Source organism: Battus philenor, unplaced genomic scaffold, assembly GCF_028537555.1.
Source record: "Battus philenor isolate CCGP_79_NKW_IND1 unplaced genomic scaffold, ilBatPhil1.0.hap1 SCAF_5, whole genome shotgun sequence".
NCBI lineage: Eukaryota > Metazoa > Arthropoda > Insecta > Lepidoptera > Papilionidae > Battus > Battus philenor.
In genome coordinates this window covers 10,744,231-10,766,195 of record NW_027181715.1, presented here as the reverse complement: position 1 = coordinate 10,766,195, position 21,965 = coordinate 10,744,231, and the positions used below count along the sequence as shown (strand labels likewise).

At 32.2% G+C, this 21,965-nt stretch overlaps 3 protein-coding genes across 6 annotated transcripts in view; all 3 read left to right on the top strand.

Moving 5' to 3' along the window:
- The first annotated feature begins 542 nt into the window (after positions 1–542).
- LOC137929771 (ribonuclease H2 subunit B) lies at positions 543–3,176 on the top strand. Of its 2 annotated transcripts, none has more exons than XM_068772867.1 (5): positions 543–690; positions 808–966; positions 1,745–1,869; positions 2,060–2,234; positions 2,765–3,176. In XM_068772867.1, the coding sequence occupies exons 1-5, from the start codon at positions 594–596 to the stop codon at positions 3,079–3,081; spliced, it is 873 nt and encodes a 290-aa protein (XP_068628968.1). In that variant the 5' UTR covers positions 543–593; the 3' UTR covers positions 3,082–3,176. The 2 variants fall into 2 exon arrangements, with proteins under 2 accessions (XP_068628968.1, XP_068628966.1); XM_068772865.1 differs by having other exon boundaries at positions 757–966.
- Positions 3,177–5,136: 1,960 nt separating this feature from the next.
- Positions 5,137–12,239, top strand: Ythdf (YTH domain-containing family protein). 3 transcript variants are annotated; one of them, XM_068772182.1, is made up of 6 exons: positions 5,137–5,335; positions 5,443–5,467; positions 7,942–8,073; positions 8,863–8,991; positions 9,106–10,670; positions 10,745–12,239. In XM_068772182.1, the coding sequence occupies exons 1-6, from the start codon at positions 5,312–5,314 to the stop codon at positions 10,784–10,786; spliced, it is 1,917 nt and encodes a 638-aa protein (XP_068628283.1). In that variant the 5' UTR covers positions 5,137–5,311; the 3' UTR covers positions 10,787–12,239. The 3 variants fall into 3 exon arrangements, with proteins under 3 accessions (XP_068628283.1, XP_068628282.1, XP_068628284.1); XM_068772181.1 differs by having other exon boundaries at positions 8,863–8,994; XM_068772183.1 differs by lacking the exon at positions 8,863–8,991.
- Positions 12,240–13,624: 1,385 nt separating this feature from the next.
- Positions 13,625–21,965, top strand: part of Hs6st (heparan sulfate 6-O-sulfotransferase) — a 118,134-nt gene continuing 109,793 nt past the window's right edge. Inside the window, exon 1 of the mRNA XM_068772371.1 lies at positions 13,625–14,230. Coding sequence (XP_068628472.1) covers positions 14,042–14,230 — 189 coding nt within the window. The 5' untranslated portion in view covers positions 13,625–14,041. The remainder of the gene's footprint in view (positions 14,231–21,965) is intronic.

The following is a 21,965-nucleotide window of genomic DNA, read 5'->3' as shown; positions in this document are numbered from 1 at the left end:
ATTATATTTTAGTCATTTTAACTTTTATTTTCAAAATTACTGCTTAACATTTTTATACCATTTAAAAACAAATAAGGTGAAGTACACGGTAATAAAGAAAAAAAAAACAAACAAGGTAAAGTGCGAGTTAATCAAGAACCAATAAAATTCAAACAAGATATGACAATTATTAGTAAAATTCAATATGTTTTGGTTTCATCAAACTTAAAAAAATAGCTCTCAGCTTATTGAAGTAAATTTGTGAAGCAAGTGTAAGATGTATTCAATTAAAAAATTGTTTGTTTCGTGGTTATGCTAAAAAATTTTATGTGAAAAAAGTACAACAAATAAATTATTTTCCCGCGTAATCCTCTAAACCATTTTAATATAACATGTTTTTAAATTCAGTTTATTGCAGATACCATTCTATATTAATCACATTCTATATTTTAATATGTCTGCATGTTCATAGTCCTTTGTTATTTTTAAATGGAATTTATTATAAGTCAAAACGGATATTTGTATATATGTCATAATCGCTTAAGCATTATGATACATTGAGCGGGAAAACTTTAATTCAATTTAACTATATTAAATTTATATTAATACTTAATATGACTACTAGATCACAAAAAAAATCCTTATTGTCGGAGAATGGTGATAAAATAAAGCAAAAAAGAATAGAAAACTCGTGGACTTTGCTGATAAATGGTAAAAATTAGTTTGCACAACTTAGACCTTACGTTAAAAATAATAAAAGCTATATTATTCTTACAGAGACTTTGTTTGAAAATAGTAATTTCAACATTATTACTCTTCCACACCCAGCTAACGGAAATGCTTCCAAGTTTTGCTTGGACAATGTGCACAACAAAATGTATGAAGTAGTGACGTTCAGTGAACCATACAGATCATGGTTTATAGGAGAATACGTAAAGTCTGACGGGAGTATGTCGATGGCTACCCCATTCAATCCATTATTTTTAGGTTTGTTGCTTTTTTATTTTATCAACTACATTGTTTTATAACTTGAGTTATAACCTGTGTAACACACCTTTATACCTCAAATGTGTTTTATCGTTAAGTAAAAATTTTTTGTCAGTGCATTTACTGTTTATTATTTTAATATACATATATTTTAAAATACTTGGGTTAAAGTATTTAAAAACTTGTTCATAAAAATATGTTCACCGTTCTCAATCCATTACCATTAGCAATAAGCTAATAATAATAGTAGTCTAATTTATCGTAAATATTATAATACCAAAATTATAGAAAAATGTTATAAACAATCACTAAGGATTTTTTTACATGATTATGTTTACATGAGTCGATTTTATTACTAACATCTTTTGTTTAATTTTGTCAATAATAGATTAAACAATACAAAAGGATTGCCTCACCTCTGAGTGTCTAATGCAGGTTCGGGAACTTAAATGTTCTATTTTAGCATAGTTCACAGACCCTTCTGTTCTGTGAACTCATTTCTGATGAAGCTTTAAAAGCCTAGCAAAAACATCACAGAAACAATATAACACAAAAAGATTAAAATATTATTAAATAAAAGAATTACAAAATATACAATTGAACACAAAACAGTTAAACATAATTTCAAAAGCCTTCTCTTTACAAACTCATAGACAGCTAGGATACAAACAAGATGGAAAAAACATTATTTTTTATTTATTAAAACTTAACTGCTGAAATTAGGTTAATAATGAAATTACTTGATATAAGCAAATAATGTGTCGTTGATATGTTTTAGTTTTACCTAGATTAAAAGAACAATGTGTTGATAGAGCTATGCCATTAGAGGATTTATTATCAGAAAAAGGATTTGACAAAATTATTGGATACATTAATAATATGGATTATATTGGGGATTTAAAGGTAAATCAATTATAAAATGTGTTGAATAATATCATTATATAATATTCCTTAATTTGTTTACTTATTTACATATTTTAAATTATATTAATGATAAGTATATGGAGACATTTACCCCAATTTGTAATGATGCACAAATCAATTAAACTATTGTCATATTATAATTACATAGGACCTTGTGTTACATTTTTAGGGTCCAGCGGAAATGAAAGCATATAAATATAATGAAGAAAAAACATTGAAATGGCTTGAAGAAAGAGTTCATAATGTTGCCAAGGTATTAAAGAAGAAACATATACATGTTACACCTGGTGCTGTTTCTGCTACATTTGTCACCAGTAACTTAAGTAGTGACAATATTGATGATGGTATGTTTGGTCACTTTTAATTTTATTACATGCTGTATAACACAAATAATGACCAAAAGAAGAAATATCCAGTATTATACAATTCATTATAGCATATCTAAGTTAGTAATTTTTTTACACATGTAAATAACAGTGTTTATTACTTTAAAAGTTACAGTTGATTTGTAGTTATAATGTATTTTTTATTATTATTTTCTTTCACATATTCTATAATAACCAGAAATATTATGTTCCGATGCATATTCACCTTAAGTTCTTTTTCTATAAAATTATTGGAGAGGCTTTAATGAGTTTATAATAAGAATATTAACTTAACATTATCAATTGAACTTATAATTAACTTATTGAACATTTGCATAAAGAGGGATTGTTATTTGTCTTACAAAATTGCTTTCCATAATAAGCTAGCATTACATGTAGATTTAGGTAATTGTTCATCTTAACAACAAAATATAGTAATAATTGTTTTGTTAACAATCATGTATATACAAAAGTTGAACTCCATTTACAAAGGTAAATATTATTTTCAGAATTTTATCTCAAATATGCACATGGTATTGTATCTGAGTACCTTCAAGATGATTTGATTGTTAAACTAGAGAAAAAATTAAATTTCAAACCAGAAATAATTGAGTGTATTGGAAAAAAGAGAAAGTCTGAAGTAGAACTAAATAATTCAATTAAAAAAGTTAAAAGTGAAAGTACCAGTGATGATCCAATTGAAGTTAATAATATTTCTAATAATTTCTCTGAAGCAAAGAAGAAACCCATGACTGCAAAAGAAAAAGCCAGACAAAAGGCTGCTAGTGGAACAAAAACTATATCTGCATTTTTTACAAAAAAATAATTTTTTTACATAAATACCATGTATATCTGTAAATTTTGAAAAGTAAATTACTTTTATGAAAGAAAAACTTGAGTCCCTAATGTAATAAGTGTAATAATAAAAATAAATTAATGTTATCAATTTCATATTTTGTTGAATCAAAGCAGTGAACATAAATAAAGAAATTATATTGAGCAGTTTGTTACAAATTATCACTTTTATTTTGTATTATAACCAAATATTTATAATGCTGATAATTTTTAATGTAGTAGAAAAAAATGAAGCAGAGCAGTGCTAGCCCAGCAGTAGAGAATTGTTTCCAGAGGATGGATTATACCACACTGCGATTGCGGACCTGCCTGTCAAGCGTGGCAATTTTGGTATATTCCACCATAGATATTTTTGGGGTAGGCCTATGCCTTGCAGTTGGCGTGAGATGCGAGAGGTAAAATCATATTATAGATGTAAGGTTTTTCGTATACTAAAATAATGAAGATGATCATTGTCTAAAAGTGCTGATTTTCACAGAGTTTCTACATAGTAATTTATGCTGAAGTATTTATAACAATAAGCAGTAGCTATATAATGGTGAATAAAAGGGACTGCTCATATCAGTGTAGCACTGCTCGATTTTTTATGATTATGTACCAAGGTGTGCATATCAGTCATATGGTATAGTTTTGGCTCTTTCAAATCAGAGCACAGTTATTCAGCAGTAGAGACAATGTGCTGCCAGTACCTGTCTAGATGACCTACAGCAAGAAAGACATACCAAACCAGCTATGGCAGTCTGCACGTCGTTCACCTATAAAGTTTTCATATCCGGCATAAAATAAACTAAACTTTCTTTCGTTGATAAGATGAAAGTTTGATATAAGTTAGAGAATAAATAATATGGTAAGAAGGACACTATCGACAAAAACTAACGCTCGTGCATAGTTTATATTGCTCCAGGTAGGATTATATATCCCTAAGACTCACTTTTGTATGTTTGCATCTGAATGCGTTAGTGTTTGAGAAAACGTACTAAAAAACAAATACTCGAGTGTTTTATTCCTCTGCCAACCACAATTAGACAGCAATTTCAGTAGTCCCACACACTATATCTTAGATATGACCCTGTTTAGACAAAAATGATGCATCGCAATAGCAAGCCACCGCGCCATCACAACGAAGCGGTTGAAAGTCGAAGATTCGAAAGTTGGATCTACTAAATTTTTCGGTACGTATTGCTCTTGCACTTTATTCTAAATAAATATAATTCAAAATATCTTTGTGACTTCAAGGCAGGACCCAGAAGAGAGCGTTGCAAATCATTAATTATAAAGGATTGTCACAAACAAGTTTCTAGAGGATGGACAGCATTGGTCCTCTGCGTACCATAATATCACACGGCGATCGCCAAGCCGCCTGTTAAGCATCGCGTTCAGGGGTATATCCCGCCATATTTATCTTTGATGGAAGCCTATGCCTTGTAGTGGACGTTAGGTAAGAATGGTAAATTTATGTTACAAATAGTATTATGCTTGCTTTCGCAGGGCTCCTACATATGTTTTGAAGCTTATGCCGAAGTATTTATAACAATATTCAGACAAGCAGTGACGATATGATAATGTGAGTGACTGTATGATCGAAACGACTGCAAGTTAAAGATTCAAACATTGAACCGACAACGTCGCGCCAAATTTTCGATACGAATTGCTCACATACGTTTCTCGAAATAAACATAATTTAATATACCTCTGTCGCGTCAAGACGTACCTAAATCAGGAGAAAACGTTGCAATTCTAAGGCATTAAATGTATTTAAAATCACATAAGAAGTATGCATAACTAATACGTATTAACCCTTCCTAAATTCTTGTGCTGCATGTAGCTTAGGCGCGTGAGAACAACTTACGAAACATTAATAACAAGTTTATTGAATATAAATAAAGTTATTTACCTATTAAAAGAAAGTTACCTTTTACTAAAATGACATGCGTATGTATAGAAATAAGCATACTTTAATAATACATAATGACGTGGGCAACTTTTTTATTATACTAAAAATTTACTGGTAACATTATGATCGCCATTGCTACGTCCATGTTACTTCGTATTTAATAAGACGTTCCTTAATTACTGACTTTTTAAATATTGTGAGTCGTGGACAATCTGGACACAGTGAAGTGTAACTGATGTGATTTATTACTATTATTATCGTTAATATAAACTCTGATAAGTGAACAATATTCTTAAAATCGCGGCCAATGTCAGCAGGCGTGTCAGATCAGGTATTTCCCTTTTTCATATACTTTTACATTGTTTACGCATATTTATATGAATTTAGACGTGTAATATTGTTATTTTCTTTCTTGTTTCATATCTGTTGGGCGTTTAGCGGATGAAAGGACAAGGGAACCAAGGTAAATATGGATCTTTATGACGTTGCAAGTGTTTTCTCCGTAGGAAGGATCTCGTACCGGTCGGTTACAAGTCCGGTAGTAACGAGTGCCATACTAATATATATCCCCACTATTTTTATTTTTTATCCAAACTCCCTTTTATTTAAAATTCGTCGATTGGCTTTAGGTTACGACATTATTCATTACTAACAAATTGATAGCAATTACGATAACAAGTTCTGTGAGCACATTCATGCGTAGTTTTAAATGTTTTCTTGTATTTTTAAAACGAGTAATCATAATAACTAATTATTTTTGTCTATTAATGCACTCGAGTAATATGTTGCTATACTTAAACCTAAAAGTTAAAGTTGCAACTAAAATGTTATCAAATTTTTAAAATAAGTTTGTTATGTAAACAAATTTAATATTTTACTTTGTATTTCACTATTATTGATGACCAACAAAATACTTTGACTGTGTATAAATTGATAATATTGTTTACAATCAATATCTACATAATAACTTTATAAATGCTAATGTTCAGATTCTTAAAGAAACTAATATTACAGACTGTATTTAAATTATGTTTTTTATTATTTTCATTTATTCAATAACATTTTCTATAATTATTTTGAAAAACTTGAAACCCTGCATGTTTTGCATCATTATTGATTATGTAATGTAGTTTGTAAATAAAATTTATCATTATTACACAAATGGAAACTTCTTATGTAAGTTAGCACTTACTGATCTGCTTAAATTAAACAATTCTTATTGTGCAAGTAAATTGGCTTTACAGAAATTTTAAGCAATTGTTTAGGTAATTTCACTGGCTTTACCTTCTGGTCTTATAGAAGACTTTTCTCTTTCCTTCTCAAAAAAGTTATTTGCTTTTATTTGTTTCATTTGATGAATGCATGTACTAGTCAAATAATATATGGGACCAATTATACATGCAACTGTTATACAGGGTGATTGGTTATATTTGTAAAAGCTTTAAAGAGATAAATGTATATCTAATTTGCTGTCAATTCCACAGCACAACCTATCCAAAAATCAATGGTTATGAAAATAATAAATATGGTAATAATAATAAAGCAAGAAAAAAAATTGTTACTGCATATTAAAATTAGTCATAGTTTACTATCTGTCTTGCAGACTTTGTAGTTTGAGATTATGACTATTTTTGCACCACCTGTTGTATTGTTTCAAAGCTAGACTTTAAGCAAATACCTGTATTACTGTAAATGCATGATTGATAACATTTTAGGGAATAATAATAATCAGAGATTAGATATTTGGATGCATATTTATTTAAAGCAAAATTGACTACATCTGTTTGTGAAAGTAGTGCATGTGTAACTATCTTGTGAGCAGGTAGATCTAGAATTAATTATTTTTCTACCTATTTACTTATTGAAGTCTTCTCTATAATTTTTTAATTAAATTATAACACTGGGTAAATACACTTAAAATTATCTGATTTCTGCTAATAACATATTTTCTTAATATCAATTAAAGACTGTAATTAACTTTTGAACTAGACTAACAATTGATTATTATGTAAAAACTGTTCTACTATTTAAAATATTTAATACCTCATCCTTTTTAAACCATTGAATGATGGGAGGCCTACCTCTTAAAATACTAATTTTAAGATTATATTTTATTTGTAGTACCTAACTTCATATATATCCAATATTTTGACACAGAAAAAATATTTTAGAATTATAATAGATATCTTGCATGTATTTATCAGTAACTTTCTTTGGATCTCATTACAAAGGTGCATTGAAAACATAGTGATTACACACATTAATAACTTCATTTTTATGTGATTATGTAAACATACATTTGTTTTTTATTCATTTTATGAAATTTGCTTTTTCGGTCACTTTTTCAGTAACATTATATAGAATGGTGGTTATTTGTTTTTAAAGGTTCTAAAATTTTTTTATACTATACTATTTTTATACGATATTTAAAAAAATACGAAATTGTTTCATGATGATATGTAAAGGTGTAATTTGTTTTCTGATATATCATTGTGATATATTGGTTTTCTGTATTTAAAATTCTTTTAAAGAATATTGAAGATGATCTTGGCTATTGATTGATTTCCTAATCTCTAGTTATAGGATTAGAAAATCCTTTAATCCAACAAAGAAAATGCAAAATTTTTCCATCTTTTATGAAGCTCTTATAGTAATAGTATAGACCTTATAGTTTTGTATATATTTCTAATGATGGAGAAAACTTCAGTTCAGTATTATTATAATAAATATGTAATGAAAATAACCTAAGAAATGTCAATAAAGCATGTAATGGTTTTTGAAGAACAATGTAATTCTTAATATTATGTCGACCAGATTTCTTCCGCCGATCTCCTCATTTCTGGGTCGTTATCGCGGTACAATTTTACATATATGTAAATTGATGTTCAAATTTATAATAAAAGTAAGTTACATTAATATTTTTTTTAAATTTTACAGCGACAAATGTACCTAAAGAGCAACAGTTAGAAAGTGGCGGCGACGAGTTGGCGGAAGTGTCATGGCGTCACCAACAGCAACCCTCATACGCTCCACCGATTTCGTCTGCAGCCGATCCCTACAGTGCGGCAGGTAGGTACATAATCAATTTTTATGTAATTGCATAGTTAGCTTCCATTTATTCTTCAAAGTTGCTTTCGTGGGGGCCTGCGCCTAGTCACTCCATGGAGTATAATAGTCTCTTAGATTGGCAGGACTTTGATCTAAGAGCTTGGCAACCTGCCAATCCTGTGAAATATTAAATAGTATTACATACTAATTACTATTTTTAATATAAAGATATTCCGGAGGAGTCTAGCTGCTACCGCCCTGAGATCAGATTCCAGAGCTCTCCTGTTTTTCTATTTTTCAAGGGTTCTATTTGTAGTCCTTGTGTCCTTTGCGCCTTGCCGGCTTGAACCCGCGGAATCTGTATATGCCATTTGAACAACAGTAAAAGTCCAGTGGAAAAAAGCAAATTATTTGAAAATAATGATATCAAAAGACATATTTACAAATAGACTATTTGTTTAAATTACAAATTTTGGTTTGTTTTTGATCTTCAATGCAACGGACTTTAAATATTCCAATATTTTAAGTTTGCGTGTACTAAATAATCTTTTATCGTAAAAAACATGGAAGCCTTAATTTTTTTGGAAAAAGGGTTTTTTTGTACATGGATTTCACCAGATTATGAGAATTACCAAGAAATCTATCTGCTTACTCGAATTTTCGGTTCTGGAACTTAGGGTCATAAATTTGTAACATCTTTATTTTGTCTCTAAGTTACACTAACGAAATTGAATTATCCCTGATAATGAAATAATAATTGTAGTCAAATAAAACACAGACTTTCTTAAATTTGTTTCTCTATCATTTCAGGTTATTATGGCACAACAGCACTTCCTTATCAAGCTTTTGGAGTTGGGGATGGTACATGGTCAACCAATGGAACAGACCCTATGACATTCCTCGGAGGATACAATCCTCACGATTCTTATGGAATGGATGGTAGCTAGTATTAATACAGATTAAAGGACTAAATTTTTATTGCTGTTATGTTTTTGAAGTAGCTCCGAAATGTGCAATGAATTTTGGAATTAATTAAATTTCTGTGGTTTTCAGGTGTGTTCGGACCCTCAACAACGCCCTTTTCAACAGCTGCATTTGGGCAGCCAGCTTCAACTTTTAATTATTTCCATGGTAATGGTGATTACTCTACTTGGGGTCAATTAGGTCGTGCTAAACAGTATGATGATTACTACAGAGCCGATGGTTTGTATGTGCCGGATGGCATTAAAGCCGTCGACGCTGGTGTACAGGCTCTCTCTCTTGGAGAGCATAAAACAGATAAAGATCGTGTTTCTGAGCTCAAGGACGTTTCAAGCGGATCGCAACCCAAAAAGATGACATGGGCTTCTATCGCCAGTCAACCGGCGAAGCCAGCCCCTACCTCGCAAACGGGGGGCTTAAAGAAGAAAGGGCCTGGAATGCCACCGCCTCCTATAGTGCCCGGTAAACATAACATGGATATTAGTACATGGGATGTGGGAAAGAGTGCCCCCGTTGTAACTGCGCCTCCTCCTCCGCCACTACAACCGCCTTCGCTACCTGCCCCGCTGCCTATGCCGGCACCAGCGCCTGCTCCGGCTCCGGCACCTGCACCTGCACCTTTGCAAAGAGGACCGCCACCGCAACTCCAACCTCCTCCTGCTTGGGCTCATACACCCCGTGCTCCGCCTCCGCATCAACCTCGTCCGCCACTCCCTACTCCTTCTTTACCGGCACCACCAGTTCTCGCTACTCCTGCTCCGATCCCGCATCCTGTGCTAGATGAACTCCGTGTAAAGAATGATTACAACCCAAAGGAATTCGACCTTAGCGCCCCTAACGCTCGATTCTTTGTAATCAAGTCTTACTCGGAAGACGATATACATCGTAGCATCAAGTATGAAATATGGTGCAGCACCGAGCACGGCAACAAACGTCTCGACGCCGCCTACCGCGAGCGCGAACGAGAAGGCGGTACTGTCTATCTCTTCTTCTCGGTCAATGGCAGCGGACACTTCTGCGGCATGGCACGTATGACCAGTGCGGTCGACTACAATTCCAATTCTAACGTGTGGTCACAGGACAAGTGGAAAGGACAGTTCCGTGTCAGGTGGATATACGTAAAGGACGTTCCTAATGTCGAATTGCGTCCTATAAAACTAGAGAACAATGAAAACAGGCCAGTGACGAACTCGCGCGACACCCAGGAAGTGCCGCACGCAAAAGGACTGCAGGTGCTACGGATTATTCATAGTTACTGTCATTCTACCTCAATATTCGATGATTTTATTCACTATGAAAGGCGTCAAGAAGAGGAGGTCTCGCGCAAAGTGCCTCACACGCAGGACAATACCCGTGAGGATCATGATGGTGGGCGTGGATATCGTAATTATCGTGATCATCGTGATGGTCACCGGGATGGACGTGATGCTCGTGATGGACGGGACGGACGTGACTATCGTGACAGTCGTGACCCGAGGGACCATCGAGATGGACGCGAGCCTCGGGATCATCGCGACTCCCGCGACCTGCGCGACCCACGCGACTCTCGCGACCACCGTGATGACCGCGACGGCCGGGATATCCGTGATCACGTCTACCGTGACCGCGACTCAAACTATAGGTCCCATCATAATAAGGTTTGTGATTAAAATGTTAGTGTAATGGATTGTTAAGCGTTGTTTACAATTTTTGACTGTAATTTTGTTTGCAGGATAGAGACGGATCGCGTGGTCGCGGGCGTCCACGGAACTGATTGTATATGATGTGTGAGAACAATTCAAGGACTGGCTTCTCCCCATAGATAAATAGTACTCAAATAAACAATTGGTACAGCATAGCAATTCATGCGTATGTACATGTACATACGGACTGAGGAATCAATCCTTCAATAATGCGACTGATTGCACAGTTAACTGAACAATTATGTATGTAACATAGAATATTGATTGTTTTGAACAGTGCTTTACTAACTAAAAAACTTTTCAACAAATTAAAATGTGCTAAATATTTTATACTGGATGAACGTTTTATTACAAACGGCTAGTGAACATTAATTAATAATCAATAAATTGACATGTGTTGGTTTCATTGCACATGATTTCAAGTGAAATTGTGGACTTAGTTTCAAATTTGTGGACAAAATCATAAAAAGATAGTAAATTTTATAAAGAAAAAATTCTGTGGTGAGAGGAGTTGATCCTTTGATTAAGGACTGGTGCGGTTAACATCAATTACATTACGTCGCTGAGTGTAGTGTTAGAACAATCCCACATTCATCAGTGTCGGAAATGTTACAACAATATTAGTAGTTTATATCAGTGGAGACTTGTATAACTTTTATATATTACATTTAAATTGTAATCACATGAGGTGGACATTTTATATACAATTTTTTTTATTATTCAAATGTGAATGAATTCTCTCGTGGCATTGAGTTCCATTTACCTCTATGTACTTATAAATGGTATTTTAATTTGTAACACTGTTCTTTTAAACATGTAATGATTTTTTTAAATATTTCTGCCAATCTACCTAAATCATAATGTCTACAAATAAGACAAGAAAAAATAATATTTTAAATTCTAATTTTACATACAAAGTAACCTATAATTTATTTTAAATTTAATGGATTTAGAAAGATTGGATTGTTCATTGTTGATTTATACTAACTGTACATACATATATATATATGTTTTCTAAAATAAAACTAAAGTATTTTATATTTCTAAGTGCAAAACAGTGTGACGAGAGAAAATGAATTGATAAAGGATATTTTCATTTTAACATTCAATAGATTTGTTTGTAATCCTGTATCTCCCCCCACCTTATTTTTAAAGTGCCTTTTCATTTATGGTTTTTGAAAATAATTAGATTTACTTAGCTTTAGTGCCACATTATTATTTTACTATTATTTTACATAGTTTTAATTTGCGGATGAATTCTACATTTTCTTCTTTTAATCTATTAATTTAGATGTTCATTCAAAGGATAGGAGTAATTGTTCCTTACAAAACATCTTGCCGTGGGAACAAGCAGAAATGTTTAGTAGCCGAGAATCAAATTGTAAGAGTTTGATAAGTAGATGTTGGTTTCTCTACACTGTGTGATTAGTTTGTGTTTAATTTTTCGTAATCACATTTTGCAAAAATTATGTCGGACTTATATAGAGTTCAACTTATATTGGATTAAAGCCTGTCATAGATGTTGTTAAGTATTATTTTTATCCTACCTTTGCCTTTTAGTATTTTCATCCCAAAGCTTTTCATGGACCAATCTATTCCATTCCCTAAAGTTTCCATTGTTCAGTCCTAAAACTTTTTTTTCAGATTAAGGGTCGATACAGAGTCAAACCAACTACGGTCGTTTAGATACCACCAGCACCGATTTTCAAAATAAATAGGTGTTAATAAAATCAGACATCAAAAGGTTTTCTTTATATAAATTGAGAGAGTTCTCATTCCAACACTAAAATATCTCGTAAAACGTTATTTTTTTTACGTCAAGAATTTAAAACCGGGTTAAGTTTTAATATATTAGTAAAAACGCCTCTTAGAAAAGTATTGATAAAACGTTTTATCGTTTTCTTTTCGTTTATCAATTAACATTAAATGTTTTAATCAAATATAATATATTAATGGATACATTACTGTTCAACTACAGTACATAGTTTTCTGCCGCGCAATTTCTTCATCTCGTTATTTGAAGAGGTATAATTATCATTGCGTGTTATACTTTTGAGAGTTATAATATAGTAATTTCTGTAATTGTGTTAACAGCATTATCATCTTTCAGCCGACCGATGTTCATAGATATTCTGTTGCTCGACGCACGTCGGGTCCAGAAATCAAAGTGCTGTACTAGAGATCGTATCATTGGCAGAATTTCTATTCTGCTAGTATTAACGGCTATTTTTATTTATTTGATCACATATTTGATAAAGTTTTGTGCATTTTTGTCTTTCCTCTTTTTGCCTAATGTAAGTTTTTCCAGTTCTACTTGTAAAACCTAGGTGGAAAAATTCTGGGTATATGTGGGAAACATCATACTTAATGATCTAATAACATCATTAGTAACTTATGGTGGTGAGCTAAATGCTCCGCAGTGTTTTATGTTATAAAAATAAAGTAATTAAATCACAATGTAGAATGTACTAGCCAAGAAGTATCATACATTAGCTGGTTAACGATATGGTAAAAAGTAGAAGAAAATTAAAAGCTGAATTATTTACACAACAAAATCAAGTGTAGACTACGATCAAATCTTTTTCGATGTGTACTATTTTACTTTTTTTTTATAAATCCCTGGATCCAATGAAGAATCTAAATACCGTTTTCCATTTTGAGAAAACTATCAACCGAAATGCTATATAAACCCAAATTAAAGTATAATAATAGTACCATCGGTAAATTAGAATAAGAAACATATATAAAATACAGTATGTATTCTAACTTAATAACGTTTACTATTATATAAAAGCTTTAATTCGCGTTGTATCCGTGTTCAAGAAATTGGAACGTCAAATATGTCAACGTCAAACATGTTTCTGAACGAAGCAGTAGTAATCATGAGCGAAAGAATAATTTGCTTTTGTTTAGTATTTATTAGATTTTATTTATGATTTATTACCTTTTGTTATTTCAATATGGGTAGTCAATACAAAACTAGTGTTATAGTAGTATGTTCAAGTGCAAAAATGACATAATACTGTGGACACCATGGATTTCAATGTTTATTTCGTTTTGGTCCTGTCATTTTACTAGTCGGAGGTAATGCTACCGGCTCGCACTTTAGTTTGGGCCTCGGATGTGGCACAACGTTGCATTCGTATATAACACATACGAATCAAAACAATGTTATCGGACTCGTATCGGTGTTCGATAAATGAAAGACGGTAATATCAAAATGAAATCGACATTTCTTTAATATTATTTGGAGAAACGATTTTTGAAATACACAAAATGAAATTCAAATAAATAAGTGCGCGAATACATTTTTGTAAAAATGAGACATGCAATCAACCGAAATGCAAAAAAGTGTATCAGTGCAAGTCGATAGTGATTTCGCTCTTTTTCTGCCTAGTGGTGCCTACGAAATTAAAAAAATGGAGCCAAGATCCAAATTACGAAAAGTTATACTGTTTTGTTTACTACTTTCACTGTTTGGGATGGTGGCCTTTGGATATTTCTGCCCTGACCAAGTGAGTTCTATATACTCTTATACATTTAAATGCACATTCACACACATGATAAAAATGTGTTGTACTACAACCACTATTTTATTTAATATTGTTTTATAAAACATAATAAATTGCTTCTTTTCCCTCCTATATCTCATATTTATTTTACATGTTAGTAAAATCTATTTTAATGAAGATCTATACAGCAATTCATTTTAAACATTCCTTTGCATAGGGGTATTTTTATTTAAATAAAATTAGGATTTTTTGGTATTGTCACTAATAGGCAAACATGAATATTCAAGTTTAATGTTATAAACAAGATGATGCAGTTTAAAAAAATTATATACCTTTGTGATGAAAATTATTCTTCATCCTTCATAAAAAAAATTATAAGAATCTTATAGATGTATGTGTATAACTGTCTGTCTGTTTAATTATAGCAAAATTAATTTTTACTAATAAATCTTATATTTAAATTCAACTATACTATATATAAATAGTGTAAATAATATGTTGTTTAATGAAAACTTAAAACATAATTTTAATTTCGGAACAAATTGTTTTGGAAACATTTGCTATAATCCACAATCTATCTGTTCTGTTGCTTTGTGAGAGTATGAAATTTGTTACACAGAAAACCAGTGGCATTCTGTAAGATGTATGAGCTCATAGCCGGACACATTTAATAATTGCTAATAGCATGATTTATCACTATAATGCTTTAGAATGTATTTTTTTATAGTAGCTGTAACTACATATAAAATTTTTAGTGTGGGTAATTTTAAATGTCACATACGGTTTTTACTACTTTTTCAATTATTATTTCAAAATTTCCACCATCACTGGTATCCCATAAATGATCAACCCTCCAAAATCAAGTGATCCAGTTGGCTAATCGCGGATAATTATAAAAATATTTTTATCTTTTACTATGGGTGGTCAAAATTGAATGTAGGTAGTACATGCTTTGACAAAATAATTATATTTTCTTTCAGGGTGTATAATTCAATAATTTTGAGAAGGACTATAGTTTTTAAAATATGTGACAGTATTTTTTGTTAATTTTCAATGTTTAGTTAAGACTCTGTTACTCAATTTTGGCTTGGCATTGTATTAATACTATGTACATAATCTTTATTATTTCATAATATATTAAAATATTTATACTGTTAATGAAAGCCTCCAGATGTTAATAATTGGTTGTTAGTGAAATTAGTTTTTTGTATGTTATTAAAAATATATGTGTTTTAATTTAAATTACTTGTTATAAAGTTTATTCCATATTTCAATTATATCTGCTTAGGATAAAAGAATGGAAGAAATTGAATTGGATAACAAATTAATTTATGTCAAATCTTTTCTACATTTAATTTGTGTCAAGTAAATTAAAATGGCGGATGCAGAAATGTAGCGGTAACATTTTTTAACATTCGAAAAAATTTAGTTCGAGCAGCCTTTGAAAATTTTTGCTCGTATCTGAATTAATCAGCGAGCCTATTTAACCGAGCCACGCAGTCGCGGCTTGTCGACTCCACTAATTAAAGAGGGTGGCAGCCATGCAAGTGGCTTTCATTTGTTTTTGCGTTCTCAACCAGCTCGCAGCGCGGCAAAAAGTGGCACCTCGCCCTCCTTGTAGCTAGCGAGCTGCTAGGCAGGCGGGCGAAAAGCATAACGTTACTATCGACTGAGCGCGCGTTGACTCGTTGCCGAGGATTACTCACACACACGAAACTAAACGTTTTGCGACAGGCTTAACGAAGCACTTTTTGATTTGTATTTTATCATGTAAAAATCAAAATGCACCTATACACCTCGACGAAGAAACATTATAGGTATTGTAACAATCGTCAGTGCAAGTTATATTTCATTTATTTACTTATTGTTATTTGTATCTTGTGCTATAATGTGCTATAATTATGGAGAGAGAAAATTTTAAAAATGTTGCTTCATGGTTGTTAAAACAATGCCACCCTTTTCTTATACAAACCACAGAGCTATAAAAACACCTGTCCTTATACATACTATAAATCACCACATTGAAAATATAGTTATACATTACAATAATTGTTATACATTACAATAATTGTTATACATTATAATAATTGTCCTGCAGTGTCCGAAATAGAATAATTATTTCTGCAAGTACTCGTTGTTTTGTATTAAAACGATGAATTCGTACGTCGCGGATTCGTTCCCTACTATACCTACCATTATACCAGACTGCAATAACTATCCCTCCTGCCAAGCGTGGTGATTATGGTATGGTATATCCCCCCCATAAATATCTTTGGGAAAGTCCTATGCCTTGCTGTGGTCGTCTATGGGCTGAAACGACGAAGACAATAATTAAATAAATATAGTGTTCACTATTAGAATGCGTTTTTTCATTCTTTTTTTTTGAACTGCGACATGTCCATAACTTTAGACATTACGAAGCCTGTAGGGTAGGTTGAAAATAAAATGGACAACAGAAATATGTATTTACTTTTTAATGTCCATAATTTTTCTTTTGTAGTAGATTCGATGTAGATATTTTTAACATTAGACTATAATTATGTATATATTTTTTATTATTTAATTAATTTTTTTTATGGGTGCGTTACAATAACTGTAGAAGAGATTTTTTAATGCGTGTGTAGAAGACGAAGTGACATTGGCTGATAAATGACCGTTTTAGCAACGTGCGGAAACGTCATAAAGAATAAAAAACTGATGTTATGAAAAGTGCTAAATGCCTATAAACACAAAATGCTAACAAATGTTAATTTTTTATAAATTATACTTGTTTACCGTTAAGTAATTTTATTCAAACTCAAAGCCTTTCGTATAATATAACAGACCATATACGGTCGCTTGAAGTAGAAGTACCATACTGGAATTGTTTCCTACATCGTACGTCCCATTAGCAACGATCCACACGCTTTCATTTTCGCGCCAACTATACCTCTATACGAACGGCGCTTGCACAATACGGTATTTTGAAACAGGTTAGCTTCATAGTTACGTATAAATCTATCAATACAATTATGGTGAATGTTAATGTTTCATGCACACAGTTCGCGATAAATATGTATTACATATTATTTAGTTATTTTAATTGCGATGAAGTTTTTCGACTAAATTTCCATAGTTTATTAAATAAATCTGCTGAATATTTGTAATCCTAATTGGAACAAGGATAATAGTTTTAATTTAAGATGCACATAGGATTTTAGCTTTGAGAATTGTTTTTGTATTGCTTTATTAAAAAATTCCTGGGTACAACAAAAGAATTCAAACGTTCAAAGAACAATACGAAAGGGCGGAATTCAATTGACGCGGTTGTATTTTCTATTTCGTCTATGTACCCTCACACTTATACTTTACATTTAAGCCTTGTTTGGTCAATCGAGGTGAAACAAAAGAAGGGGTTAGCAAAAAAAAATCGCATCTCTTCAGTTGCAGTCGTCAACCGCAACTTGGAGTTCTCATGACCACATATGGAGCGGGTGGCTTGTTCCGCTCTCGGCTGCGGTTGCGAACTGAATGATAATACGCAGGATAACACCTGAGTGGAAACATTTACGACTTATTGGCTGGCTGTTTTAAACAAAGCTGCGACGCCGGTATCGTGTTGAGTTTATTGCTTTTGATTTTGATATACTGCTTCCATTCCTCTAATGGCTCGATAAACCGTTATCTGATCAATGTGAACGGTGTTAACTCCTTGTACACCCATTGATTACTAATATATCGCAAAGGAATTCATATGTCATATATTGTACTTCATTAGTAAGTTACTATTACTTGATAATTTTGTCCGCAATGTTATTTATCCTTCGTTGATTCTACTACGTGAGTTCATATTTTATTAGACACAACATTATTTGAACCATAAGACGCCCACAGTTGGGCATATGACTACCCCATTAACTAATTTAGTTCTACCAACGGTATCAGACGGCCTTCATAAGGTTCTTAACAACAAAAGGTCCTACGCTGCATTTGCCGGTCCGTGGAACTGCAGAACCTTAAAGATTTCTACATTAATAATGAATTTGACAATCCTGTTATTATTATTATGAAATTTTTACAGACAACTTAGAGACATTGTTATTTATTAGGGCACTGCATCCTGCCACCTCGAATTGTAGAATCTATATTTCACATCAATTAATAGATTGAACAGGAATCGATCCGTGAACTAACAAAATCACAGGTTTTATATAATTTAATCCAATTATTCATCAAGTCGTAGGATAGACAGGAACAATATTTAAAAGAACAAGAGAATGCGCCCGTACCGTGCTAACTACAGATGCATATAACAAATTAGATAAGCGTTTATTTGGTTTAAATTTGGAAAAACGAATTCTTGAAAAAGTATATTCGACACGTTCGTAAGTGTAAAGGTTCAACCTTTTAAAAATGTAATACCATTTAATTCATTTTCTGCATGTATAAATTAATCATAAATGTTGCATGATAATAACTAAATTTTTTGCCAAAGAAATCTATTTGCTTTGAGCTAGTTTGTTGTAGCGTTTGCGTGTCAATAATTATACTGGTTATTTATGTTTTGAATACATTTTCGTATCAATATGTAACTTACATTGTAAAAAATGAATAATGCTCCGTAAAATAACTCTTAAATTACATTTTAAGAAATGGAGACGTCATTGTCAGAAATAAAACAGTTGCTGTATTACTTATTAATCACGTACTTCAAATTATTGACTGTATGAGATAAGGGGATAGACCGTCGAACTTTCCAATATAAAACGGAGTTATTTAATGTCTATGCTAGTTCTCTTAATAAAATATAAACACCAGGTTTTCTCATATGGTGTAGTTTGTTGAAATAATTCAACTGTTTCGTCAAAAAGTTGGGCCATATGGCACATACTTAAATAATAGTAGTGAACTTTCGAAAAGTGCATCTACGTACTTTCTCAATGGCTTAGCGCTGCAGCTTGCGTGTAAGTTTGTGAAAGTTTTTTGCTTATAAACTTTATATTCATCTCAGAGGTATGTTTTATGACATGAGTCGATGAATAAGTTTTTGCACCTATTCAAAAACGCTCCTATTATCCATTAATGAAAAGATGCTGGAAAGGAATGTTAGACATCGCGGAAGTTTTCATTCTCTCAAGCTTTAGATTAAGCCAAGATTTTCGGCAATCGTTCATTCATGTGTTTAAAAATACTTTACCTTTAAAAAAACAACGCTATTTAGAGACATGTTGCCCAGGGTAGAATGAATACAGTGAAACGTCCAGGATCCAGAGGTTAGCGTACTGACTATAGTCAGTTAAAGGATCTCCTTGAATTGCCTCTGAATTTATGAGTGGAAAATGCCCCTAAAAGATTTCTAGAGACTAAGATTTGCGATCTCTATGATCACTAAAGCCTTATAAATAGCATAGGACTTTAATTAAGTGCTTAAATAATAAATTATCAGTAGCTACGCGGATAGCCAAGCTGATTGGCAGGTCGAAGTGGCAGCGGGCAGGCCATATAGCGCACAGAACAGGCCACTAAGGCTCTGGAGTGGATCCTGGATCTGGTGGATAGGACATCCACTCAAGTGAACAGATGTCCTTGTTAATATCGTTGGATGATGCTGGACGCAGGTCGCTTTTAACCAGTTGTATTAGAAATTTATAGAGGAAGCTTAACAGTGGACGACTACGGCAGAAATGATGAAGAAAATAAATAACAAAAGTATTCGTGTTGCGAGGAATATAAACTTTTGTTGTATTCTAAGTTAAATCACAATAACCTCATAGTAGTCAAGACTTTAAGATTAGAATGTAATTTTTTTAAATCAAGTGATTGATACGACTGGTCATTAAATATATATAAAAAACTTTTATGAACAATACTGAAGGCTATGTGCTAATATCATTTATTACAGTCAAAATGTTAAAATCACTTTGAAATATGTTACATTAATTTATTTTTAACATTGGAGGAATGTGACGCCTTTAGACAGTACACGAATATTCGAATGGAATTTCAAAAAAATCTAATTTTGAAAACGCATTTTCATACTACATTCTCATTACGTTTATTTATTGTTTATGAAACCAATGATTATTGGATAAGGTGTACCAAAAAAATAATTGACAGCAAATGTGCTGTATATTCACCTTTTTTACGCTTTTACCTACAATTAATTACCCTGTACATATTCCATTGTATTCAAATGGTCTCCAAAATCTGCGAAGATATATGTCCAGATATTTCTAATGTAATATGCTTATTTCATTAAGCCTATTCATTTGCGATTGCGTCTCGATTGAGTAACGGTATGCATTCAGTTTCGTCTGCTTACGTACTTCATTGCGTTTTAAATCCTTTGATGTTACCCTTTTCTGCACGAGTGATATGAGGACACTGAGTATCCCCCTGTTAAATGAAAACTAACGGTAAAGACAGTTTCTCGAGTGTAAAAGTTCAAAATGAATGACATTTAGTATTGAATTTCGACGTTTTCAAATCACCGACTGTAATACATTATTTTTGAAATTTAATTACTTAAATTTGTCCAAAAAATATGTTATATTTCAAAGTGCTTTTATTTTTTTATATTTGCAATAACTAGATTATACATCAAGTACTATAAAATAAATCGTCATAAATATAAACAGCCCATTGCAAGGCCCCACTCTAAAGATTACGATGGTGACCGGTCTTGCGCGATTTTGACTAAGTCGTCAGTCCACTAAGTTGAGAGCCTGGCTTCAAATAGGTTATTATTGTTATTGTTGAACTATTCCTGCACTTTGTGTTGTAAGTGGAAAATTATTCGAAAAGAAAGTAAAAAAGTAAATGCTTAAATAAATTTATAGGTAGGTGGTTCGGTTTTTATTTAGCGCTTTTCTGCCTCTTTGTCCCCGCCGAACGTGAGAGTGAATATTATTCAGACAACGTACAGCATTCTCGTGCGGTTCGACCGATGTACTTACATAGAACCACGCAGTTTGCAGATTAAGGATAGCGTCAATTTATGAGTGACGTAAGCTTTTAATAAGTGACAAAGCTGCCGCGGTTTAAGTTTCGTTAAGTGTTATATATGTACGAATGAAGTTATTTATGCCGTTAGACTTCTTACGTCATTTCTTAAATAACTTATTTTTATGCCTAGTTTTATGACAATTGATCAATCAAGTTAATTGGGCGGATGCTTTGTTTATCGACTTTATTATTTATTTTATCACCAAAAAAAAACCCATTACAAATACAATATATGAATTGATCGTTTGTATTGGTGTTCACGGTAGTAAATTGATAACTAATCATAGCTAAATATTTTAAAATAATATATTTTACTTATGTAAACACATTTTGACGTGGAGCGAAGTAAAGTGGTTAAGACCGCTCGGGATGGCAACGTACTGTGGACGCCCTCTGCCCCATCTTGGGGACATAGGAATAAATGAATGTAAGCACATACACTTCTTATAAAAAGTAATCTAAAAAATTATTATAAAACTATACTAAATGGCGGTGGAACTAAAATAAAAACATACATTGTATCAGTTGTGTTTACAATGTGTTATAAATTGCAAATGTATATTATTATTACATAGAGATTTGTCTAGTATCTACACAAGGCCTAGTATGTGTTTTCTACTTCTTTTCTGCCGCTCCCGTTAAGATCATCGCGATGACCGGTCTATGCAGCCAGCAATATCAATCAATATAAATTAACAATTACGTCTTATTACTAATTAACTTCGTGTTATTACAGTATGTATTTTGCTGTATA